The sequence below is a fragment of the Spermophilus citellus genome (genome assembly GCF_964194105.1).
Source record: "Spermophilus citellus genome assembly, chromosome: 18".
Lineage (NCBI taxonomy): Eukaryota > Metazoa > Chordata > Mammalia > Rodentia > Sciuridae > Spermophilus > Spermophilus citellus.
In genome coordinates, this window is record NC_138200.1 from 33,575,152 (window position 1) to 33,602,765 (window position 27,614).

General features: G+C 35.3%; 1 protein-coding gene across 1 annotated transcript; it reads right to left on the reverse strand.

The window, feature by feature from the left end:
* Positions 1 to 1,095: 1,095 nt before the first annotated feature.
* SHCBP1 (SHC binding and spindle associated 1) lies at positions 1,096 to 27,574 on the reverse strand. Its single transcript, XM_081275078.1, has 13 exons — positions 27,467 to 27,574; positions 24,731 to 24,898; positions 24,444 to 24,559; positions 22,809 to 23,017; positions 16,713 to 16,805; positions 13,040 to 13,273; positions 12,790 to 12,958; positions 12,368 to 12,488; positions 9,534 to 9,665; positions 8,313 to 8,431; positions 4,321 to 4,407; positions 3,840 to 3,981; positions 1,096 to 2,165 (listed from the first exon to the last, which is right to left on the reverse strand). The coding sequence occupies exons 1-13, from the start codon at positions 27,567 to 27,569 to the stop codon at positions 1,840 to 1,842; spliced, it is 2,019 nt and encodes a 672-aa protein (XP_081131204.1). The 5' UTR covers positions 27,570 to 27,574; the 3' UTR covers positions 1,096 to 1,839.
* Between the last annotated feature and the right edge of the window lie 40 nt (positions 27,575 to 27,614).

The following is a 27,614-nucleotide window of genomic DNA, read 5'->3' on the forward strand; positions in this document are numbered from 1 at the left end:
AATCAACATAAAGAATTGTCCTTTCTCTACATTATCAGTGCTTTCATATCAAATGTCAAATCCACACGCTTACAGGGCTTCTCTCTACTTTCTATACTAAACCATCTGTGATGTTTAACTTTTCATTAACTGAGACAACATATATTCTACTTAAATAAAAGCATATCAGGCTATTTACTAACTGATCAAATGAAGTTTTAGACTTAAAGTAAAAGAGAAATGAAGTGAAATCTGAAAAACTATCATGCTAAAAAAACAACAAGAAAGATATTAGCTTTAATTTACCTAGCTACATAGTCTCTTGATACTGCAGCAAGTTATGAAAGAATATACAAAACAATCTAAATTCTATTAGTGGAAATTCAACTAGAAAACTAATTTAATTTTAAAAAGTTGAATAAATACTCTTCCAGTCAGTATTTGGCTAAAGCTAATGCAGAATTATTCAACATTACTTTTTAACCCTATTTTTTAAAAGATATAAAAGAAAAATGTCTTTCAAGGATCAAATAATAAATCTAATATAAATCCTCCCATATTTAGTAGCATTTGAAAAATAAGAGTTATTATCTACTCAAATGTAAGAAACAAACATAACAACACTTGGGAAGATGTAATATTCTTTCTTTTTTTATTTTGGCAGGGGGTGGGATGGGGTGGGGGGGAGTAGGGGGGTTTACTGGGGATTGAACTCAGGGGCGCTTGACCACTGAGCCACATCCCTAGCCCTACTTACTTTGTATTTTATTTAGAGAAAGGATCTCACTGAGTTGCTTAGCTCCTCGATTTTGCTGAGGCTGGCTTTGAACTCAATCCTCCTGCCTTAGCCTCCCAAGCCACTGGGATTACAGGTCTGCACCACCATCCCCAGTATTATAATATTCTTTCTGAAACACTAAAAAGATATCAAAATATTGGGTGCTACAAATGCTACATTGGTAGTACAGTCAATAATGTGTTTGGAAAAATAGAACAAGATTCCACTTTATTGTTTCATCAGTATAATTTTAATCAGTAGGCATATTAATGTCACATATAGCTTTTTAAATTTTAAATATGTTTAAAAGCTATGTTTACAATATAAGATACCAAGAATACATAGTTGACATAGGTTGTATAGGAATCATTTTGACTATGTAAGAAATACGATCAGAATACTGTTATGGTGAAAGAAAAAGACTTTCTTTTTAATCATTCACATTCAGTACTGGAAATGCTCTACGAACACATGACTCCAAACAACACATTTTGTTTCTGCTTTAAACCTGCTAAGTTATCTATTGCTGGCTTTATGATTGCATAGTTCAACATAAAAATTCATTCTACTCAAATTCTCAATAATAAGTCTGATTAGTTAGATAACTTCCCAATCATAAAAGCTTTTATTTTAAGACAAGTATTATGCAAATATAGTGTGGAAATCAGACTCACTGTAATTGGGATAAAAAGACAACTCTAGAAGAACCCTGCACATGTGATACCTACTGCATTTTGGTGCATACTGTCTTGCATTCCCTACCTTTCTTCCTCCTCTTTGAAGTGCTGGATTAAAGTGTATTCACACTAGAAAGCTACACAGCAGGCTTAATATGAGAACTATGTGTTTAAGAAAACAAGACATTCTAAATAAGAAATCTCCAATTATTTTATGTTTTTACGACCTTTCTTATGAAGAGTGTTTTATGTGCAATAGCTGCAGATAGAAATAAATCTACATTTCACTCAAGCCCAATCAAATATATAAAATATAAAATACAACATAAAGCAAACTACAGAGCAGCAGTGATTCTTAGAGCAGCATGTGCAAAATTCAATATTTTGTTATCTACATCACTGTGGTCAGAAAAGAAAAGTACCAAAACTCCCTTTTCCATTCCACTTAAACTGGTTCCCCACAATTGCAACAAACATCTCCTGTGACATTAAGTTGTCATCAGCTTGTGTGATCCCCAGTTCACTCAACCTTTTCTTCTTCATGTGGCCTTTTTGTGTAGAGACAGCAACTAGTTCATTTACAATTTCACAATTACCCTCAGCTTGCTCAGAAAGGTCAGTTCTTTCATAAAGCTCCATTCTGCCTGTTGCACACTGAATCAGCTCTTCTAGATCCACTCTTTCAGCTGCATCTGCCTCTTCACTTGTCTGAATTTTAAGTGCTTTATTTTCTGGAGAAACAAATTATAACAAAGTTCAATAAACAGTCTAACCAAACTAAAACATATATCTACACAGTCTGTTAGAGCTTTCAAGTTTTTTTCTGCCAAGGACTCCTGATACATTTGTATTTTACAAATTCTTCGCCATAAGATTCTCAACTGGCAGTTGTCTTACTCTTCACCAATTTTAAATTCTTTATTTACCTTCTTCATCCTAGAATCTCATTCACTTGACAGACATATCCTGGGTATTTACTGTCTGCTAGGCACTGCATTAGGAGCTAGGATGCAAAGATTAATAGATACTGCTACTTTTCTTAAACTTCTAATCTAGCAGCTAATTCTAGATAGGTCCCACGATCCCCAACCCCTGGTGTTACGATCATTATTCTTTTTTTTTTCTCCTTTACTTTTTTTGGTTGTAGATGGACACCTTTATTTTATTTATTTATTTTTTAATTTTTTTTGTAGTTGTAGATGGACACAATGCCTTTATTTTATGTTTATGTTTTTGTATGTGGTACTGAGGATTGAACTCAGTGCCTCACACATGCTAGGCAAGTGCTGTGCCACTGAGCTACAGTCCCAGACCCTTATTTATTTTTATGCAGTGCTGAGGATCAAACCCAGGGCCTCGTACATGCTAGGCAAGTGCTCTACCACTGAGCTTCACCCCCAACCCCACACTCATTATTCTTAAACGGCAACAGAACTTTGCATTGTAATTTTTCAATGTACTAATTAATTTTCTCCAGCTAGTTGAGGAAGAAGAAGTCAGAGAGATTTGCCTTCAGGGAGGTTCTCTGTAGCTAAGAAGGATTGAGACAATGAGACAAGGAGCTGAATATGATCCCCAACCAACAGCCAGCAAAAAAAAAAAAAAAAAAAAAACAGAGACCTCAGTCCTTCAACATAAAGGAATGGATTCAGCCAGTGAAATGACATGAATAAGCTTATAAGTAGATTCTTTCACCAGAGCTTTCAGATAAAATTCTGCTCACCTGACACCTTAATTTCACACTGTGAGACCTGTGTGGAGATAAAAACTTCTAGAGATATAAATAGAGCATATTCTGAAGAATAACAAGGACTACTATTTAAACTGCTTTAAACTTCCCTCATCCACATAAATGTCTAATCCCTATCTATAACTGAGATTTAATAGTGACCTGCATCATAGCTTAAAATTCATGAATCGCCACTGAGCTAGCTCATTTTGCTGCCAAGAAAGGCAGGTGACAATGAGACACTTAACTTCTACCAATGAAAAATAGAAGCAAGCTCCAGTATATCCCTAAGTAAATGCAGCCTTCAACCTGGCACACTTACTTCTCTGCCTCCTCCCTTAACAAATGCTAGTAGGAGCCACCACTGCTAGCATATACCTATCCTTATTCTATACACTTACAGAAAACCAAGCATGAAAACAAGGGGAGTGTGGGGGTCACAGAAACCACTACATCAAGTTTTGAATGAACAGATGAACTTGTTGACATTCAAAGTCTCTCTCACCCTGAGATTCTATAATGCTAACACTTTACCAAGCTTCTCTATGTCCATGCCTAAGCATGTTCTAGGAATATTTTTAAAGAGGGGAGGAAGACTCAGTCCTAATCAGTTTAATGCTGAAATAAAGCAAACCATATATGGTCTTTATATAAAAAATTACTAAATATAGCCTACCTTCAATTCCATCGTGGGCATTGTCTTGCAGTTCAGAGAAAATTGTAGGCTTCACCAAAACAACACCATAACCTTCATTATTATGTATGACATTATTTACCATGGATATTTTGGGAATGTCATAATGCTCATCTAAGAAGTCCTGTAACATTGAAAACAAATGTCTTAAGAAACTGTCATATTCAACATTGCCTGTTTTAAAAATCTTTTTTCATACCATTCTAAAAATAAAGTAGAAAATCTATGCTTATTAATACACTTCACCAGAGTGACATAGCGTTCCTGTCACTTCTGCATATCTAAAGACAGCAAAGCTCTTTCACAAGAAATCACCAACTACTTGTATTATTTAAATTTCTATGCAGTAAATGCTTTCAAAACTAGAAAGCAATAGAATCCAACATAGAAATTTAATAAAACATAATTTCTTAGGTGAAACCACTCTAATCTTTAGAAAGAATGTATTTCAGCTAATGCTCACCTTAATGAGGATCCCCTCCTTGCAATGATGGATCCCATTGTCACTCAGGATACACTTACTCCCAGGATATATTTCAATACCAGCACCCTGTAAGTTACAATTTGGGGTAATGACAATCAGTTTTAAAAAGATTTATTACAATGACTTTTTAGCCTTTAACACAGAAAAAAAATGTAACATACAAAGATAAAGTGTTTTACAGATGACTTTAAGTATTTCTTTTCTTTTCTTTTTCTTTTTTTTTTTTTTTAACCAGGGATTGAACTCAAGAGCACTTGATCACTGAGCCACATCCCTAGCCCTATTTTGTATTTTATTTAGAGACAGGGTCTCACTGAGTTACTTAGCACCTCACTTTTGCTGAGGCTGGATTTGAACTCGTGATCCTCCTGTCTCAGCCTCTGGAGGGAGGCACTTGTGCACCACTGTGCCTGGCTTTAGGTATTTTTAATCAACATTTCTATTTGCTCCATTTCCAACAAATTGTTGATTATTTAACACACACACACACACACACACACACACACACACAGTGGTTAAGAGTGTCAAAACTTGATTTTTATTCCACTCTCATTCTAGACAAATGTTTTCTGATTCTGCAAAAAAAAAAAAATAGTCATTTAACAATTTTGTTGAAAGATGCACTTAAAATGACCATTCTCAAACATACTCAATTAGTTGGAGAACAGCATGAGTCTAGTAAAATACTGAAATTTGAAGACAGAAATAAGATTCTGTTTTTAAAAACAAGACAATTTAAAATAACCCTACCATAATGATTTTAAAATCACTTCTATGAGTCAAGCAATGGCCTCTACTACTACACTCATTTTAAATTTGCAGTTAATACAAATGTTACTTATTCATAGTAACCAGAAAGACCCACCATGATCCAATTCTCTCACATTGTCCCATGATACCACATGGTATCAACAAAAAAGTAATAGTAACTATTTATTGCTAATATTATATTACATACTTTAGAAAACAAAAATCTCTATAATTAAGAAAGCATTTCATGGGTGGGGGGCCGGGGTTGTGGCTCAGTGATAGAGTGCTTGACTAATATGCATGAGGCACTGGGTTTGATCCTCAGCAACACATTATAAATAAATGAATGAATAAATGAATGACTGAATGAATGAATAAAAAATGTGTCCATCTATAACTAAAAACATATTTTAAAAAAGAAAAAGAAACCATTTCAGAATATGTTAATTCATGATATCATTGATTAAAAAGTTATAATCATTTATGACACATCTACTGCATGGGTGTTGAGTTGTTTTTTCTGGAGTAGTAGTATTCCATGAGAGTACATTTGTTATTACTTCCTCCTTTACATATGGCTGAACCCTATGTACACACTAACCCTAACTCTTCTATAAAATGTTTTTTTTAATTGCTAATTAAGCTAAAAGATTTTCAGTTTGGGGTTATGTGCAAAAAGATTTAGGAGTATACTAAAAAAATATATATACATCCATAGGTCACTCAATAATAGGGATATGTTCTGAGAAATTTGTTGTTGGGTGATTTTGTTATTGTGTAATCTTAGCGTGTACCTACACAACCCTAGATGGTATAGCCTACTACACACCAAGGCTATATGGTATTCATATTGTATATGTCATACTGATATGCCATTATAAGGCATGTGAATATTCAACAAAATAGTTAAAATTAAATATCAACCTATAATGTAAAGGAATAATGTAAAATTTTAAAAGGACAATTTAAACCAGCAATCGCCTAGAAAATGAAGTGAACAGCTATTTGGCAGTTAAAAATAGTTGCCCCATTCCCACTAAATGTGATGAAGTACATGTTCCTATTCCTTCTGTTAGGTATAATCAAAAACGTAGGCAATATATACAAAACAAGTAGAAAAAGACTGAAAAGTGGGCTGGGGTTGTGGCTCAGTGGTTGAGCCCTTGGCTCACATGTATGAGGCACTGGATTCAATACTCAGCACCACATAAATAAATAAATATGTTGTGTCCATCTACAACTAAAATACAATATTTTTTTAAAAAGTGGAGAGAAGAAGGCAGAACTGCTTGGGACTTCAAAACACAAAGAATGACACCAACACAATGGTCAGTTCCCTGGATTTTCCTTCTGCCTCATAATCCCCACACTGAAGAAGCTGGTGATCCAGAAACATGAACAGACACAGGAAAAAAAAAAAAAAGGAATGCTCTGTCTAGTCAAAAGACCAGACAACCTAAAGATAGAAAACTTACAATAACAGCTCTATTCCAGCCAAATACCACAGAGGATAAAACAACAACAGCAGCCCCCATTCCCACTAAACGCTGGCAAAGTTCGAGAGCCTAGACTTCTTCTGCTTAAACCAGGCTGTAACCAGGTAACTTTTTCATCCCCAATAGTTGGAACCAAGACCCTTGGCCTAGCAGTGTCAGTAGAGACTACATGGGAAGTCCAGACTTTTACCTCCACCTGACATTGACAAAAGCCTTGCAACCATCCCCACTGGGGTGGTATCAGAGCAGGCCTAATGGAGAATCTGGACTTTCATCATTGTTCAGTGGTAATAAGACAAGCCCCAAGTGCAACAGTGTCATTGGAAACCAGGAGGGAAGCTGGATCTCTCACTTCCACCCAGCAGTACAAGTACCCCACCCAACCTGAAAATCAATCCTGCTCCATCCTCTTTATAGCACTCAGAGAAGCCCAGTTAAAACAGAAGATCCAGACTCTCATAACAATACAAAAATGTCCAGGTTTCAACTGAAAATCATTTAAAACACCAAGAACCAGGAAGATGCCAAACTAAGTAAGACAATCAACTGATGTCAAAACTATAAAAATGTCTAAGATGTTAGAATTAGTTGACAATAATATCAAAAGAACCATGATTAAAAAAAATACTGCAATTAGCAATTGTGAACATACTTAAAGAAAATGAAAGTCTCAGCAAAGAAATAGAGGATAACTTCAGAACCAGTAGTATTTTTGGAGATTTTTGGTACAGATAATCACATCACTTGTAAACGGGGATTTTTGCCTTTTTCTTGCCTTATTGAACTGGCTAGAACTTCTAACACTATGTTGAATAATTGTGGTGAGAGCAGATATCCTTACCTTGTTCTTGATTTAGGAGGAATATATTCAGTATTTCATCATTAAATATAAACAGCTTTTTATAGATATGCTCTATCAAGTTGAAGAAGCTCACAACAGATAAAAATGAGAGAAAATCTAGATCATCTACTTCTTCAATAGGTGAATAAACAAACTGAAATGACCACATGTTGGGCTATTTATCAACAATAAAACGGAAGAAACTATTGGTACATACAAATTCTGGATAAAACACCAAAGAACTGCACTAAGTGAAAAATTCCAAAAGGTTATATACTCTGTAATTGCATTTATATAACATTCTTGAAATGATGAAATAATAGAAATGGAGAACAGATGAGTTTGCCAATAGTTAAGAAGGTTGGTGGGAGAGGCGAATGAGTTTGGCTATAAAGTGGCAACATAGGGATATTTGTGGTGGTGAAAACATTCTTTGCTTCAACTGAACCAGTGTCAATATCCTAGTTGTGACATTGTACTATAGTTTTGCAAGGGAAACTGGTAAAGCGTATACATATGGGATCTCTCTGTATTATTTCTTATAATAGGATATAAATCTATAATTATCTCAAATTCAAAAGTTTTTTTAAAAAGCAACTGAGCTTCAGCTGTTTCAAAATTGCTTAAAAGTTATAATTTTAAGGATCTTAATTTATTTTTAAATTACCAAAGAGAAATTATGAGATTTATTCTTTTCCTTCCTAATCTCCATTTTAAAAATACTACAGTATTATGCTTATGCTTAGTGGCTAAATAAGAAGACTTGGGCTGATTTAGTGGATAAGTATCTAAACTTCTCTGAAGAGAATTGAAGTACACATCTATATCTTGGTCCCATAGTTTAATTATATAAAACTTAAACCAAATAATTACTTCCGCCATACCTTGGCACCATATAAATCTGAGTTCTTCATTAAAAATTCAGCTGATGTTCGTACTGTGACTCCTGTAGTTTCACATTGCAACACACAGTTTTCCAGTGTAGTCTTGCCACGGTGAATGACTATGATGAAAATAAACAGTTAACTGCTTTAAGAAGTAATGTGACTATTCCAATATTAGAAATATCCTAGAGTTGACATTAAATATAGTCTAAGTATTCCTCAAGAGGTACCATTTAAACTGTTAGCTGAATTATAAATTTATAAAAATTAAATAATCACTAGAGTGAGTTATTTTCTAAAACCTAAAGGCAACTTTCTTAGAAAATGACTTCACCTCAGAAATGCAAAAGCATCTATTCATTACAAAAAAAAAAAAAAAAAACACCCTACACAAACATATACATATACGAGCAACTCTGCTAAGTGACCTGGAAGGAAGAAGAAAAAGTCCAAAAACTGTGTGATACAGATTCTAGGAAACAATGTTTTGTGTTGCTATAACCAAATACCTGACATTGGTAATGTTAAAAAAAAAAAAGTTTATTTGGCTCATTATTCTGGTGGGTAAAAAGTCCAAACAGCATGGTGTCTGGCAAGATCTTCCCAGCTGTATGACAACATGGAAGAGAAGAAATGACATCAGCTGCATACAGAAGGGAAACATGTACTACCAAGGAAACAAGAGAGTGGGCATGGGCCAATCCACTCTCAAGGGAACTGATCAACTCCCGTGAGACCTGCATTAATCCATTCATGAGTGTGGAACCCCTGTGACCTAATTACCTCCACTACATTCCATCTCTTAAAGATTCTACCACATCAACACCACCACCAAGCTTTAAGCACAAGAACATTTGAGAGACAAACTATATCCAAACCTTAGCACAATGTCAAAGTAGCAAGTTTCAGTCTAATGCTAAAATGAATACAAAGAACACAAAATACAATTTTGGAATGCTTTAAAATAATTAATCACACAGAAAAGAAAATGACAATAAACCAATAAGTTTTCAAGAATAAGCTGAACTAGGAGAAAAAAAAAAAAAGAATAAGCTGAACTATTTTTCACCTTAAGGTAAACTGCTTAACTCATCATGCTATGTACACAGTAACTAATCAGCCTTCCATATACTCCAGTGGTAATGAGTTACATTCTATCTTCCATAGAAAATAGTCTTTCAAAGCCTAGGGAAAAAATGCACCAAATATTCAGATACTTACTTAAGATTCCTTCTACAGCATCATGCTGAACAAATTTTATGTTTGAGATTTTAATATCCGCACCTGTGCAATCCACAAAAGTATCTCCTTTGCCTCTCTTTTCTATCACAATATCATCTGGTAGACCATAACCTAAGGAAGAAAGCAAGAACACTCAAGAAGGGTGAGGGAAAACATCTGAACACAAAAATGTTAGAACAAATTTCACTAGTCTAAACATTTCCAAATGATAATTCGAGACAATCAATGTTAGTTATATTTAAATAAAAGCTCTTTCTCTACATACCTTGTGTAGTTTAAGTCAAGGTATCCAATTTTTAATAACAACCCTCCAATCTATCCCCATATTAGGAAGATTGCTCTGCCAACCACCTTAGGTCAGTTCACCACTAAATTCACTTACAAAACTGCTATTAAAAAAATAAATAATTCTAAGGCATTCAGCCCTTCTAAGTTTTCCCCTAAGATTTTGTGGCTCTAATATAAATTATATGGAATATATCTAGCATTTCTCAAAATTAGAACCTGACAAATTAACTTCAAACAGTTTAAGCTAATACAAAAAAAAAAAGGTCTACTTTATTAACCAATTTTTAAAAATCAGGTTTCATAAATCTTTTTCTTTTCTTTCTTTTCTTTTTGAGATAGGGTGTTACTAATGCTGCCTAAGCTAGCCTCAAACTCCTCAGCTCAAGCAATCCTCCTGCCTGCACCTGCCCAGTAGCTGGGAATACAGTGCACACCATTGTACTCAACAAAATCTTAATCCAACTAATAATGCAGGCCAAGCCTCTGGATGCTCTTACAGAAAACTAGAGAATTTTCTTTCATCATAAAACAGAAGCACAAAAAAAATTAAAAAATTAAAAATTAAAAAAAAAAAAAAAACAGAAGCCACACAAACAAAGCTGTAAGAAAAAACTCTAAGATATAGTTAAGTATCTGGATGTTTGGTGCATTGTTTTTTCTAGGCTTTTCATAAAGAAGAGTCTTTGCTTGAGTAGATGAAAGTAGTAACAGCATTGAACAGCAAAGCTACTTGAAGAGTTTAGACAAGCCTTGAGGGGCACTAAGACTCCAAACACAAGAATGCTACCAGGGTGGACATTGGATAATTGGATTGAGTTGTTTCTGATTCTTTGTGTCTGTCTTTACTTTGCATATTTCCTATAACAATCATTGTTTATCTTCAGAAAAATAAAAAAAATATATAAAAAGAATTCCATGTTGAGGAAAAAAACCTGAGATTATTATACAAATTATGTATTCTTAGCAGTTAAAAACAAAACCATCACCTAATTGAATAGATTTTTTAAACAAAGAAGGCCTACTGTAAGAGCTATTCACCCTGCACATATTTATGAAACCTGCACACAGTAGGTACTCAATACACTTGTAACACTTGTTACAAGTGTTATTGATGAATCACTAGTACTCCACACATTCACACTGCAGATCACATCTGATTCCCCAATTCTTAGAAATGCCCTCGGTTAGTAAATTTATAGTCATTTTTATACTCACCCATCAGAATTCTATGGTTATTTATAACACTCTGGCAATTACATTATTATTTCTTCACCAATCTAGAAAGAATTTTTATCCACCAAACAATATAATATCAATGTTATTTTCACTATGCCAAAAAATAAAGTGTTTTTATTGCAGTGATTTACCCTGCAGATGTGTTTTTTATACACATACATCTATGATAAATCAAATATTGGAGAGGAGAAAAAACAAAAATTATAAACATAAAACAAAAAAGGGGACGATGATATAGTAGTGAACAGCAGGAAATTAAACTCCCAGTCTTGCTTGCATTAAGAAGTTTTGACAAGATAAAGAACATAGCTTTAGCCATTTGTGAACAGCTGCTTAAGTCACAAAATGATATATCCTTTTTTTTTTTTTTTTTTTTTTTTTTTTGCATTACAAGCTTTATTACTAACTTGAAGCTGTTCTGGTAAATAGTTGAACAGGTGCATCTAAATTTACTTTATAGAAATATGCAGAACCAAAATGAACAATTGTGAACTAAACTAAATTTAGGAATCATTCTGAATGAACTTTAAGATTATTACTATTAAAAAGTTGCTTTTAAGGGGTTGGTTGTGGCTCAGTGGTAGCACGCTTGCCTAGCACACATGAGGCACTGGGTTCAATTCTTAGCACCATATACAAATAAATAAAGATCTATCAACTAAAAAAAAAGTTGCTTTTATACAACCTTCAAATATTGATATTCTCAAAAGTATACTTTGGCCAGAATACAAAATGTAGTATTTGTGACATTCAGTAAGCTTTTAAAGAATTAAGATAATTTTTGTACCAATTCAAGTTAAATGCACTTTTCAAAAATATCTCTTATAAAAATAAGCTAACTTTAAAACAAAACAAACAAAAAAATCAGGTACCAAGATATCCACAAAATGTATGGCCTAAGAGCAAGCAACAGATAAGAAAATATTAAACATAGACATAGACATAGATATATGATTATATTTTGCTGGGAATATTTTTCCATTCCAAAAATTAGACTTCTTTTCCACAAACTACATATAATCTAGAAAGTACACTTCTTCCAAATGGTCTTAAAAAAAAAATATGCCTGTAAACATCTTCCCAACATATATACTGTCTCAAAGACCTATGATTCAAGTTGCTTAAACACTGGGTCAACCCTGAAAGCTTTAAATACCCTTAATGTTAAGGCATCTCACTTGAAACCAAATGGGTTGAAATTACATTCTTGGAACTTCAACACGATCATTGATTTACTGCTTATTTATATGTATGCATGAGAAATTGGTTGTATTATCATCCATACTCACCTTCCAATTCAATGGAATCAGCAATGGAGAATGTGCCATGTACCACGTAATGACCAGGACAAACAATAACAGTATCACCTTCAAAGCAAGCATTTATAGCAGACAATGGATCTCTGTGGAACTAGAAAACAACATATTGCAATACGGTTGAGTATTGCAACTTGAGTATTATTGCAAGTGTCTTCATGTCTGACCTTTAAAATGGAGCACAAACTGCATTAAGTGTCTCCTGTGATAGTGCACTGAGCCCCAAACATGCTTTTATTAAAGTGACTATTGTTAACAAAAGGCAGTGCTCTTACTACTTCTCATTTCATAGAAAACCAGCCCTAGAAAGCTTCTATAAACACTTTGTAGAATTCATAAAAATCTGGTATGAATCAAAAGGCGAAGTCACCTGGAGCAAACAACTCCCCTTTTACCTGAACTTCTATTTCCCCCTCGCAATGCTCTTCACAAAGCTTGTCCCTGAGCAGAGCCCGAAGTAGACCAGTCATCATGGTGGATGAAACCACATGGGTGACCTTCTGGCCATTTGGACGGATGCCCTTTGCTTGAATATTAGAGTTCTTCTGATAACCAAACACATATCTTAAAGAAACCAAATACATCCATTAATTCTCAGTAAGATAGCTAATACGAACTAGTTAAGAAAAACAAAGACACACATACCTCAACAAAGGATTCTCAATGAGTTTTAGCTTTTGTTTCAACTGTTCAATCTCCGAATACAATTTTAATCCTTCCACCATGGAGATATTTTCCTGCTCAGAATCAGAATTACAATTTGACAAACTGCTTCTCAGATTTAGAAATTTCCTGTAACTCTCCTCACATTGAGACAACAGATTACGGTAGTCAACAACAAGTCTTGAAGGAACTCGGTCTTCAAGAATATCATAATACCTGAAAGTAAATTGAAATCCATTGCCTTCTAAGTAAATTTTCTTATCATTAAGACAGCTCATTTAGTTCTCAAAGATCCAGCAAGTTATAGTACAGACTCAGGTATACGTTAAGTTGCTCTGAATAGCACTCCATTATAAGTGAAAGCAATTGGAAGTATGAAGAACAGCTTCATTAGGGTCACTAACTTTTCTTCTTTTGAGGAGTTTTTTTTCCTGAGATCCCAGCATTGTATTTTTAAAACACTGTCAGTTCATGCTGCATAATGTGTAATCATTATCCAATAAGAAAGTATTTTCTCCTCATATATTAAGATTCAAGCTGGGCATGGTGGTAAATACCTGTAATCCCAGCAACTTCCAAGGCTGAGGCAGGAGGATTGCAAATTCCAGGAGAGCCTCAGCAACTTAACAAGACGCTGTCTCAAAATAAAAAAATAAAAAGGGCTGGGGGTGTAGTTCAGTGGTAGAGTACCGCAGGGTTAAACCCCTAGTAACACACATACACACAAAAAGAATCCTAACAATAAGATTTCAAGTTTTATTTGAGACTCAATTTGAGTCTTATTTAAGGAATTTGAGACTGGGGGTAGGAAGGGAAGTATCTAAAATTGTTTTACAACTTTTAAGATTACCAGATTTATAGGATCAAAAATGAGAAATTATTTAAATTATCTAGCTCTGCCTGCATTTAATGCACAAAAATTATCTCAGGAAGTTATTAGAGATAGCCTTTGAAATTCTGTAAAGACATATCAAGAAGTATTTTTGGGTGCAGTAAAATAATTTGGGAATGTACAAGTTAATGGATATAAAATTAATGAAACAGAAAAAAGGAAATCAATAGTTTTGAAAATAAAATATAAGATTACTGCCATTACATACAGTTTTTAAATAACTGCTTTATTTCTTAGTTAAAAACACAGTAACTAGCAATGACTTAGGCCAGCGCTTCTCAACCCTAGCTTAATATTCAACTCACCTGGGGAGCTTTCAAAAATACAGATGCCTAGACCCCCATCCAGACCAATTAAATGGGTCTCTAAAAGTTGTTTTGTTTTGGTTTTGGTTTTGGTTTTGGTGTTGTTTCAATGAACCAACATTTGTATCTCAGACCCATAATTCTTTTTTTGGAGTGCAAGTTCTAATTTTATTCTCATTGCAGCACTGCCTATTAAATTACAATTCATGAATACAAGAAAATAACTAACTGGTCTTAGACTACCATCTAGTGGAATGATAAATGAATACCACATTTAAGAAGGTCAGTGTAAAACAACAGTTTAGGATACAGAGTTAATTTTAAGTTAACTTAAAAACTGAGCCACATCCCCAACCCTTTTTTATCTTTTTATTTTGAAACAGGGTCTTGCTAAGTTGCTTAGGGCCTTGCTAATTGCTGAGGCTGGCTTTGAATTTACAATCCTCCTGCCTCAGCATCCCAAACCACTGGGATTACAAATGTGTGCCACAGCACCAGCTAGAAGTAATTTTTAAAGTTCCCTAGATGTTAATATAGCCAAGGTTGAGAACTATTGCTTTAGATGATGATTTCATTTGTTTTGTTTTTGTTTTTGTTTTACTTAGTTATGCTCTGAATAAAACCAAGAAACAGAACCATAATCCTAAATAAATTTACACCAAATTATGGTGAACACTCAAATAGTATTTAAAACACATAAAAAGTAATTCTTTCCCCATTTTTCAAGTAAATAAATTAGGCAACTCTTGAAAAAAAAAGCGAGGATTTCCTCTGCTTTGGTTAATCCATAATTATTTAAAGATTTAAATTCACTTTGCAAAGAAGAAATTAGGGAGCAAACAACTGACTGATCAGGTCCATTAAACTGTGAAGATTAAGGCTCAAATTTTAAAATGAGTCTCTTAGTATTTCTAACACCCATGGTAATCAGTTTATTTCTTCTCGTCATATTGATACTTCATGGTCTGGATGCAATGAACCAACATTTGTATCTCAGACTCCTAAATTCTGGAATTCTATGTTTTGAATTAGAAAGGAAAAATATTTACCACACAGTATAAAATCAAGACAGTATGATTTGGTTCCTTTTAAATCTTGTCTACTGACGCTCTACTCCTATCTTAGCTAAAGAACCATTTCAGATCTGCCTACATTTGATAAAATTCCAGTTTCTCCATCAAGCACTGTAGTTTCTTCTTCATAACCCAAACCATTTCTGCCTTATGCTTTTCCATCTGCTGGTGATACACAGAGTATGTATGTAAATCACTTCTTGTTAGCAATGCAAAGCTGTCAAATCAGAATACAATTTTTCTCCAAGTAAAGATCAAATTTGCCAGATATGCATGATAGTCACCTACCATTACATTTCACTTCAATCAAAACTGATCATTACTGTTTAAGAGCAAATATCACAAACCAAGAAAATATTCAAGTGTATTGAAAATCTGTCATTAGAGTACATTGTGGGAAAACAGAATAGACACAATGAAAAAACTGGAAAGACTGAATAGAAAACAGTCAATTTTTGAAGAGCTGAAATCAGACATACATAATTCTAAATAAGAAAGAATCATTAGCCAGAGTTTCACATTTTTTTTTAATTTTTTTTATTATTTACTATTGAAACCAAGAGAAACTTACTAAATCATATTGGATTCCACAAAAATGTGAAGGCTTACTGCCTTATCTTATAGAGTCAAATCATCTTTCACACAAGAAAAAAATCATCTCCCGTAATTCTTTTTTTGGAGTGCAAGTTCTAATTTTATTCTCATTGCAGCACTGCCTATTAAATTACAATTCATGAATACAAGAAAATCACTGGTCTTAGACTACCATCTAGTGGAATGATAAATGAATACCACATTTAAGGTCAGTATAGAACAACAGTTTAGGATACAGAGTTAATTTTTATATTTTTGTATGGAAAGGTTTTTCCCCACCAAAATATGATAAATTACAAAAATGTACTTTGGTACTTTGGAAATTTTCATTCTACCAATATTAATGATTTAATATTTTTAACTATTTGTCAAATAAAGCAAGAGCTTGCTTGACAAAACATTAGAGTAAAACCATATACTTTAAAAGTAGTCTTTAAAAATTTAAAGCAAAGGAGTCTTCGGTAATTCAAATAATTTCACTATTTTTCTAACAATTGTCTTTGACTTTAATAAAAGGCTTTTAAAACAATAGCTCAATTGAATTTTATTCATATTCATAAATAGTTATAATTTAAATGTTCTTGAATTCTCTGCTTTTAAACTTAGTTCATAAATTTAAAATGCAGGTGTCTACACTTCACACAAGCTTCATTTAATAACTTGTACTATTTGTACACTGATCTGTTTTTGTCTATGGCATCTGGGGCATGTGATATGTGTATCACACGGGTAGAATTTTTTTAAAAAAAATCCATTTTGCAACACATATGAGGTCAGTAATAAATACTCACAATCTCAATCGAGGTTCAACACATCTGACAAAATAATCATACTCATCCTCCTCTTCTTCATCCCAACTCCTCCAAATGTTTTGGTAGAAAAATCTGAAAAAGAGCTTAGTATCATTTAAATTCAATCACTGGCTCAGTATATTGGCGTTCTGGAAGTAATGAGAACTAAAGAGAAAATCAAAATCCTACCATTTACAGCTACTTACAACTATTTTCACAACATTCTCTAATATATGTGAACACTGTTATTTTCTATAATTGACAGTCATGAGTCATATAAAATATAGACCTTCAGATCAGCTGGAAAAGTTTTTCCACAACATTGTTTCTGTTAGAACTTTCTTTTTATCAGGGCTATTTATTGATTATCAGTAACTAGGCAGACGATAATGCCTGTGTTGAGATGGAAAAGAAGGGGAGAAAAACAGGTTTGGGGTTAAAAATAAAGAGTTCTGTTTTTAAAGTGTTCCAGTTAAGATGCCTATTGATCTGCAAATGGATGATGTCCAGTATGCAGATGAATACAGAACCCCAGAGCTCTAGGGAAAGGTCAAGTGTAGATATAAATCTGGTAGGGGCAACATACTGATGGTATTAAAGCAATATTTGAGATCATCTAGGGACATAATATAAAGCAATAGTTCTCAACCCTGGCTACACATTAGAGTCCCCAGGGATGTTTTAAAAATGTATTCCCTGTTCTAGACTAATAAATCATATCCTCTCAGTATGGTGAGAAAAATCAGCATTTATATTTTTTTTAAAGCTGCCAAAATGATTTTAACTTTTTTTTAAAAAAAAGTTCAAACACGTACATCAGAGAACACAGTATCATGAATACCTTGTATTCATCACCCTGCTTCAACATTTATCAACTCATTATCATCTCTACTCACCCACTTATCTCTGCTCCTCCCCCATCACCCTAATACTGAATATTTTGAAGCAAAAATCTCACCAATATCATTCATAAATTTTTAGTATTGTCTATAAAATAAATCTTTATACCAAAAAGAAAGTTTTCATTCCTTATATTATTAATTATACAGTTAATGTTTAAATTTTCCCAATTGTCTCTTGCTCTTGTTTTACAGGTTTTATCGGGATCAAACAAGGGTCAGCTGTTGCATTTAATCAATATAGCTCTTAAATTATTTTATAGATTACTCCTTCCTCTTTTTTACCATGGAATTTACTTAATAGTTTCCCACACTCTGAATTTTGTTAATTACATCCCAATAGGGTCACTTAACACAGTCTTTTGTTTCCTTTATTTCTAGTAAAATGATAGTAACATCCAGTAGCTTGATCAGCTTTAGGTAAGATTTCTGGCAAGAATACCCCAAGGGAGGTATAATATATCTCTATCAGGAAGCACATAATGCCTGGCCATTCTTTTTCATGATGTTAAAACTGATAGATGAATTCAGGCATTGTCAGCCTGATTTCACTCACTACAAAGTTCCTTATCTGTTTTTCATCTAGCAGCCATTGATGATCACTCCCTATAACCTTTATGTTATTAGTAGTTATAAAATACTGATATTCTATCATTCCTTCTTCATATATTACTTGGAATATTTCTATAAAGAAAATAACCCAGATGATTCTAATGTGCTTCCAAAGTTAATCAAGGATAAAAGAGTAAATGACTATTATGCTTTGAATATCCCTCTCCAAAACTCATGTTGAAATTGAAATGTGAATGTAACAGTATTAAGAAGTCATGAGAGAGCTGGGGACACAGTTCAGTTGGTAGAGTGCCTGCCTTGTGTGCACAAGGCCCTGGGTTCAATCCCCAGCACCACAAAAAAAAAAAAGAAGAAGTCATGAGAGCCTTATCATGCTCTTTACCCATCTCCAGAACCATGTGCCAAAAGAAACCATGGTTTATAGATTTACCCAGTCAGTGATATTAGTGTAACAGAAACAGACTAAGACAATGACATAGGACTGATCCCTAGGAAACTCCAACATTCTACGGTTTGAGCACAAGAGGAAAGCTGGCCAGGATGACTGAGAGGCAAGTCTGTGAAATAGCATCTGAACAGCAGTGTCCCAGAAGCTGAAGGAGAGTGTGTTAAGAAAATGGAAATGGTGCTCGCTTCGGCAGCACATATACTAAAATTGGAACGATACAGAGAAGATTAGCATGGCCCCTGCGCAAGGATGACACGCAAATTCGTGAAGCGTTCCATATTTTTAAGAGGGGAGGGGAGGGGAGGGGGGATAGTAGAGGATAGGAAAGGCAGCAGAATACAACAGACACGAACGAGTATGTCAATATGTAAATCAATGGAAGTGAAACTGATGTGATTCTGCAATCTGTATACAGGGTAAAAATGGGAGTTCATAACCCACTTGAATCAAAGTGTGAAATATGATATATCAAGAACTATGTAATGTTTTGAACAACCAACAATAAAAAAAAAAAAAAGAAAATGGAAATGACCAGATGCCCAGAATGCAGCCAACCAAGATGAGATCAGAGAAGTATCAACTGGATATGAGAACACAGAAGTCTTTAGCAACCTTGAGCAAAATTTCAGTGGGGAAGTGGGAGTGGGAGCATTACTAGAATGCCAGGAAGTACATGTGACTATATATACTCTTTCAAGTTCTGCTGTGAAAAGGAAGGAATGCAGAAAATGAAGCCAGGTCTGAATTCTTGTAGATTAGGTGGTCGGTCTCTTCACCCTCTGGAGAATTTTTTGTTGTTGTTGTTTGGTTGGTTTGGGTTTTTTGTTTTTTTTTTAACTGAACTTCAAGATGCCTTTTGCCCTCAGAATGAAGTCCTAAGTTTGGTGATATTACAAGGATTAATATTCTAACTCTAAAGCACATCTCCTGCCTCAGAGTCCTTGCATGTAAACTCCTAACTTCACAAGTTCTTTCAAACTTCCATGTAAGATGCTGGTCAGAAGCCTTCCAACTTCTCCACCTGGTAAACTTAGATTTACATTTCATAACTCAGCTCAAATATCCCCCTACCAGGCACTTACTTATCATTCACATCAGCACCTCTTCCAGAGTTTATTCTTTCAATCCAGAAACTTGGGAGTTAGTCTTGACTGTTTCCATATCCAGTCCTACCTTTCTCAATCCTCACATCTTCCCCACCATGTCCCAACCACTCCACTTTTTCATCAGGCTCTATCTGTCCTCTCAGTATCCCCACTTTCTTTATCTTGCTTCTTAATTGACCTCCCTATTCCATCTCCCTCCATTCATCATCCACACAGAAGCTAGAATGAAACTTTTTTTTTTTTTTTTTGAGCAGGGGGGAGGCCAGGGATTGAACTCAGACGCACTCAACCACTGAGCCACATCCCCAGCCCTTTTTTGTATTTTATTTAGAGACAGGGTCTCACTGAGTTGCTTAGGGCCTCACTATTGTTGAGTCTGACTTTGAACTCTCGATCCTCCTGCCTCAGTCTCCCGAGCCGCTGGGATTAGAGGCATGCATCACCATGCCCAGCTATATAAACCTTTCAAAGCATAAGACTGATCATATTCTCTCAAGAATGAAAACTCTTCAATGGCTTCCCACTCCTCTTAAAGACAAAAAAATGATTAATTGGCTAACAAATCCCTATACCTTTGACCCATGCCAGCCTCTCCAGCCTGGTTTCCTGGTTCTCTCCCAGCACTGTGTTCTGACCTTACTGACCTTTCAGTTCCCTAAACTTACCCAGTTCCTGCACCTGTTTCCTGCACCTGCGCCTCCTTCAGCTACCCCTTCAGACCCAACCTCAAATGTCATTTCCTCAGGAAATAACAATAGAACCTAACCTAGTCTTTGGAAACTCTGTAATTCTTCATAGCACTCAATGCCATTTCCAATCATGGATATATATTAGGGTGGTTATGTCATCAAGGCTCATCGCACATGTTTAACTAATAACTTCCTGATGATGGTGCTTGGGTCAGCTTTGTGTACCAGACACACTGAGGACCCAGCACTCAAATATTTATTGAATCATTAACAAATGAAAATCCTCTTAATTTGACCTTCTCTGATCAGAATCTGAGCTCTCCAAATGAAGAGTAAATTTAGCCAGGCTCCTCTTCAAACAATATAACCAACCTAGGTACTTTTCTTTCTACTAACTTCTAACATCATAAAAGAGATTAGTTCCTAGACTCCTAATTTCCTAAATCCATCAGTTATAGCTTTACCTTCAATTGCATCAATTGACAGGTTTTCTTTTTAACAAGAGAAAAGCACAAAGAAGTTATTTTGGCTTTGGACAGAAACCAGTTCTTCAGATTTATATTGCTTGGCCTAATACTGAACACCTAGAGTTTAATGTTCTTCCACACAATTAGAAATTTTCCAAGAGATGCCAGAAGCAAAGTCTGAGACATTCTGCTTCTTTGTATTCAACTTAAGTTAATCAGGTTAACTCACTAATGGTATAGAAACTGGAAAGTGTTGGGTCTCTAAACATTAGTAACTCCATTTTGGTTCTGGGACTCTACCTTGACCCAAAATTGAAACTGCCAAGAAAAAGAAACTTAAGATACCCTGTTCCCGTAACACCACCCCTGTCAAGGGGTGTCAAGATCCCTAAACACAAAAAAACTGTTGTTACCAAACCACCTGCACCCAAGTTCAGTTCTAGCTTGCTCTTGTTCCTTGTCCAAAAGATATTTAAGTTTCCATTCAAGTAATACTGGCTGCTGCGCCATGCAGAAGGGCAGCCTGGCAGATATTTTCTATCAATAAACCTTTGCTTGAACTCAGAACTATGTCTCTCTTAAGTTGAATACTCTACAAAGAAGCAGAATGTCTCAGACCTTGCTTCTGACATCTCATGGATATTTGTGCCAGCTACCCTAACAGAAAGTACTTATTCAACTACAAAAACATCACACAACATTATTACTATTATGATCATTACATTATCTAGTCTTCCACTTCCTAGAGGAATATACATCCATTTTGAATTAAAAGTAAGCTTTCTTTATATAAGAAGATAAAAAAAAAAAGCAGGCTGTATCAAGAGCTATTTGATAAAAGACTTATCTGAAGTATTTTAAAAGCATACCAGTCAATCCAGGTATCATGGGCTTGCTTTCTCACTTAAGGGACAAAGAAGAGAACACTTGTGCAAGTGGAAATAAACCATGCCAAAAAGAACACATGAACACATCCTCTAAAGATTTAGGAAGCAGCCTGAGAAAATACCTTCTGACCAGCACATCCTTAAAAAAAAAAAGTGTAGTCTTATCAACATAGATCATACTATACCACTTTCTTTACTTCCTTTCCTTTCTTTCTATCCTCTTATATTCAAATATACCAGCCAAAAGCCTTAGCATCCACAACTTTCAAGGCAGTTTCTAAATCTATACAAACCAAATTGAGAATCTCCTATCTTATGTTAACATTTGGGGAAATTCAGTGAAAGCTAAACAGGTATTCCTTATACCAGTCTTTTCCAGTTTTCTATAAGTTTGAAATGATAATAAAATGAACATTTAAAGCATTTTTTTTTAATTTAATAAAGATTCTCCTAGGTACAGGGTAAAAATGGGAGTTCATAACCCACTTGAATCAAACTGTGAAATATGATATATTAAGAACTATGTAATGTTTTGAACGACCAACAATAAAAAAAAAAAAAAAAAGATTCTCCTAGGGGCTAGAAGTGTGTCTCAGTGGTAGAGCACCCACCTACCAGGCACAAGGCCCTAGGTTTAACCTCCAGCACTGAAAAAAAAAAAAAAAAAAAAATTCAAGATTCTCCTAATCTTTGAATATTTTAAAATATTACAGTGACAGCCAGGCATGGCGGTGCACACATGTAATTCCAGCAACTTAGAAGGTTGAGGCAGGAGGATCACAAGTTCAAGGCAAGCCTCAGCAACCTTGTGATACCCTGTCTCAAAATAAAAAATAAAAAGGCCTGAGATGTAGCTTAGTGGTAACGCATCCTTGGATTCAATCCCCAGGACCAAAAAATACACACACACATTGCGGTGACAAAGTTTACATTTTGAGTTTTTAAATCTGAATCTAACAGAGACAAGAACATCACTTCATCCAAAGTTTTGGGCCACAAGGTTATTTTTACCAACTTCTCTTCCTACCTGACATGCTCAATTGCAAGGGCTGTCTGGTCAAATACTCCAGAACCATCAAACACCACCCACAACTCCTGCAGGGGCAACCGACATTCCTTCAGCTCCAGGAGCTCTTTCATACAATCCAAGGTAAAAGTGTTCACTTCAGAGTCACAGACATAGGGTTCAGCAAGCTTCACGACTGCCTTCAAGGCTGCAAAGTCCACATCTGTAACCTAAAATTTAAAATGTCACTTAACACATATAAATCAAAATTAAGATACACATACAAAACACTACTGATAGCCTAATTTTTTAAAAAGCTTGAAATGGGGAAGGGGAGTCTTCTTTTGTAATATAAAGGGAAAACAAGACAGGTCTGGCTTTTACCTTCATGGTGTTTATATTGTAATCAGGAAGAAAAATAAACAAGATGATGATAAGTATGTGACAGAGAATAATAAGCAGGTATGATGACCTGGTTTTGCTGGGATGACCAGGCTAAGTCACCTCTAAGCTAAGAAGAATAAAAAGGAAGCAGCAATCTAAGAGCACGGAAAGTGCAAAAGTCCTGGGGTAGAGACAAGCTTCACATCTGGAGGAGAAGAAAGGCAGTGCTTCTTGCTGGAACCAAAGGGAGTAGACTGGGAGTGAGCAGAGGCAGCAAGAGATGAGAAAGGCAAAGTGACCAGGTCACAAAGGACATCAGAAGGAACTTGGATTTTACCTGTTCTCCAGCACAGTGAGAAGACATTAAGTAAACACTAAGCCCTTGGTAAGTGCAATGCATTAGGGGTTTTAAATAGAGAAATGGCACACTAGTCTTTTAAGACAATGCCTTTGACTGCTTTTAGAAAATTGATTGGAGGGGAAGAGGAGCATTACCATAACTAAATTAACAGATCTGAACTTCAAGTAAGGATATCAGCATAATCCAAAATTTAAAAATTCGCACAGAACAGCTACAACCCACTGCTTCATACATAATCACAGCAGTATGGGATGTCATTTTCTAAAGGAGCTACAGCCACACTGAATTCATACTCCCTGGTTTAACATTTTGGTTTAACAAGGCTTTTTGTGGTCCAGTTAACAAACACTGAGAAAAACTCACAGCTAATATTAGAATGCAAGTTTAATGTGAAGGGCCCAGTCAGTTGAAAAATAAGATTGTTTTATTTTCTGCAGTGGGACACACTAGCAAGAGATTAACCATTAACCACATTCCTACAAATTTGTTAGAAAAAAAAAATGGATAAGTTTTAAAATGCCTGTTTGGTTTAAGCTACTTAATGGGCTAAACTAAGAAGGCAAAAAAAATTAATTAAAACTCTGTTGACTTCATAATTAGGCCTCCTTATTTTTAAAATGATCTCAAATACCTCCTCCACTTCCTAGGTTTATAATCCATTTCCCCTTGTCAAAGGACACTGAAATTTAAACCACCTTAATTTCCTGGTAGCTCCTCCTCAGTAGCTTTTAAAATTTGCAGAACACTTCATACACTGGAATGCTTAGAACACCGTGGCAATTAGATGAGAAAAACATGCTATTTTCAATCAGCTCATAAACTTTAATTAAAAATAAGCACTTTGGCTATAACAGTCTGAAGTAAGTGCTTATAGCTAAAGACAAATATCTTAACAACAGAATTAAATTTACCTCAACCAGCACCTCAAACACATTAGTGTGCCAGACTGCCCGCCATCCAGATGGTTCAAGGACCTTCTCCAAGAACTCAGCTGTGAATTCCCTTACTTCAGAGGCCTTGCAGTCAGCTACAAACAAATTAAACACAGTAAGAACTGAGTATGCATAAAGCAGAGAGAAGTTAATAGATTCATTTACATCTACTTTCTCAAAACCAGCAATTGGCAATCTCAGAAATTGAGACAGACATTCTACTTGTAACTAAAAAGATAAAAGAAGAAAAAAAAAAACCTACTCACCTAAAATGTAATCTTGATAGGCTCTGAATCGTTCATAGAACAAAAGTTGACTTGTTTGGAAAATTTCTGGGAAAAGAGTTTTTCCTTCTGGCACAAAACTTTGTAAACTAGTGACTGGCTTATCATGGTAGCTACAATCACTGCATGACTCTTCATCTTGGAACAAACCTAAAGGAACAACAAAAACAAGTAGGCTCAACTATCCCGGGTACTTACAGAGTGCTTCTATTTTCACATCCTCTATTTAGCAATTTCCAAACAAAATACACAAAAGGATTTGAGTATGAATGTTCTACTCACTTCTACCACTGTCAGAAGAAACTAGCTTATAAAACAAAAGTATCTCAAAATCTAAATTCTACTTCAAAACAATAAAAAGCTTAAGATTTTTCAAAGGTTAGGATTTTGTTGTTCTGTGAGGTTTGGGGGGAAAACAAAGGAAGACTGTTTTCTAATTCAGTGGAAATCATCCAAGTTCTCCTTTAAAGGACACAAGTGGATTTTTATTTTTACTGCTATAATTAGCAAGTTATAATAAATATCTTACAGTTGTTTTTTTCCCCAAAAAATAATTCCATTAAGCTACATTAAAAGAGGGAGCTGATAGTCCCTCTCAAATGAGTTGAAGCCTCCCTTATTTTCCACAGTGAGGTCTGTCAATGGCCCCTCAATAAAGATGGATGAAAGAATCTTAATAAAGCATAAGATTTACTTCACTAAGGCTACTAGGTTCCTCCTCGCCAATTTCAATGACTGTCTAAGAGCAGAAAATGCAAATCACCTTAGGTTTGGCCTATATATAATCATGTTTCACAAGGTGTGATGTAGCCGGTGGCATATCTAATTATGTGTAGAAAGATGTTTTTAATAGACAAAACTGTTGCTAAATAAAAAATGCCAAGGTGGCATTTAGACTGGCAGAGTAGTTTCCAGAGGTAGTTTTAGGAAGTTAAGTCTGTCATGAGCAGCAGTCTATTTTTCCACACCTTCCTTCCTTTATTTTCAGCTTCCTTTTCTCCTTCCTTACATTTATTTTTTGCCCCTGTTCAGGCTACCAGAATTACTCAACCCCACAGATGACCAAAGTGTATTCAAAGTTCTGCTGCTTACAAACACTGATGCACATAAGCCAGAGAGGGCTTACTATCTGGGCAACAATTTCTCTATTCCTCAATTTCCTTGCCTATAAAGGGAAGGTAAAAATAGTATGCCCACTTCAATTAGGAGTAAAAAAAATCATTTCTTCATCTTTTACAACAATGCCCAGTACACATGCATGTTTTTGTTTATAAACAACACCATTTTTGATCTGTTTTTCTACCTTTATAGAAGTAGAAAAGACAAATAAAAATTGTATATATTTAAAGTGTACATTGTGATGTTTTGATAAGTATATATTATGAATTACCACAATAAAGCTAACATTTCCATCACCTCAGTTTCCTTTCCTTCCTTCGTTTCTCCCCTGCCCCTTTGGATCTGTTGTTGTCGTTGTTTTGTAAGAACACATATAATTTACTCTTATTAAATTTCAAATATACAGGGGCTGGGGCTGGGGCTCAGTGGTAGAGCACTTGCCTAGCATGCATGAGACACTGGGTTTGATCCTCAGCACCACATAAAAATAAAAAATAAAGATACGTGTCCAACTAAAACTAAAAAATAAATATAAAAAAAATTTTCAAATATACAATATTATTAACTATAGTCATCATTAGTTCATTAAGTTTCCAGAACTTATTCATCTTGTAAATACAACTCTCTGTCCTTTGACAGCTCTTTATTTTCCCCATCTGCTGGTAACCACCATCTATGCTGTTTCTGAAAGTTCAGCTTTTTTAAGATTCCACGTGATGTCATGTAGCATATGTCTTTCTTTACAACCACTTCAAAAACATGACTCTTTACACATTATCTTACTTCATCTTTACTGTCGACAGAACTTTTGGCTCTATTTTCCAAGGGGGGAAAAAAAGCTAATCAACTTTTGCCAGTTCAAAAGATACATTAATAATTAAGTCACACCTATGTTTTCTCACTTGACCAGAATTCTTTCCATTTCATAACACAATTCAAAGTATTAAATAATTTAATTCAAAGTATTAAAGAATGTAAACCGGCTTAAAATGTCAGGAAAAAAAAAGTAAATGGGGGTCTGGGGATGTAGCTCAGTGGAAGAATGCTTGCAAGACCCTTGGTTCAATTCCCAGCACTTCTCCCGGCAACTGCCCCCCATTAATGGAATCTCCAAGAAGAGATAGAATTAGGGGACGCGCATTCTATTTCTGAATTCTGTCCCAAATTGGCTTCCCTACCTTTAGACAGGTCATCGCCTTCAGTGTTCAGAAAAGGTATCTAGGCCAAGTATTCAAGGTTATCTTTTTCAAAAAGGGGAAGTGTGATTTTGACCTCCTTTGAGATGCAGATGAAAAAAAAAAAAAATCTTTGCTCAACTGATAAGCTCAAAGCTTCCGGTAACCCTTCCAGGCTGAGAATCCCTGGCCTAAGTCCAACTTCCTCCAGTCTCAGGAAAGCTGAGACCAAAGAGGGTGGAGAGGGGTAACTGTCCCCGTGTACCTCACGACTTTGACATCCTGAGAGTGGGTCCAGGCCTGGCACAGCCTTCGCCGCCACGGTGGCCAGCAGAGTCCGACAGGTCTGCGACCCAGGCGCCTGCCAGTGTCCCGACGCCCCAGGCCGCCACGGAGACTGTCCGCCCGGATTGGGGGTGCTCACCTTTCTCCAGGGGCTCCGGCTCCTCCTCGGCTGCCCAGTTAGTGCGCTCTGGTACCATCGCCCCAAGCCCCAGACCTCCACCCGCCGGCAACCCGTCAGCCATTTCAAATTTCCGCGGGCGACCGCCCCGACTGGAACGCAATGACAA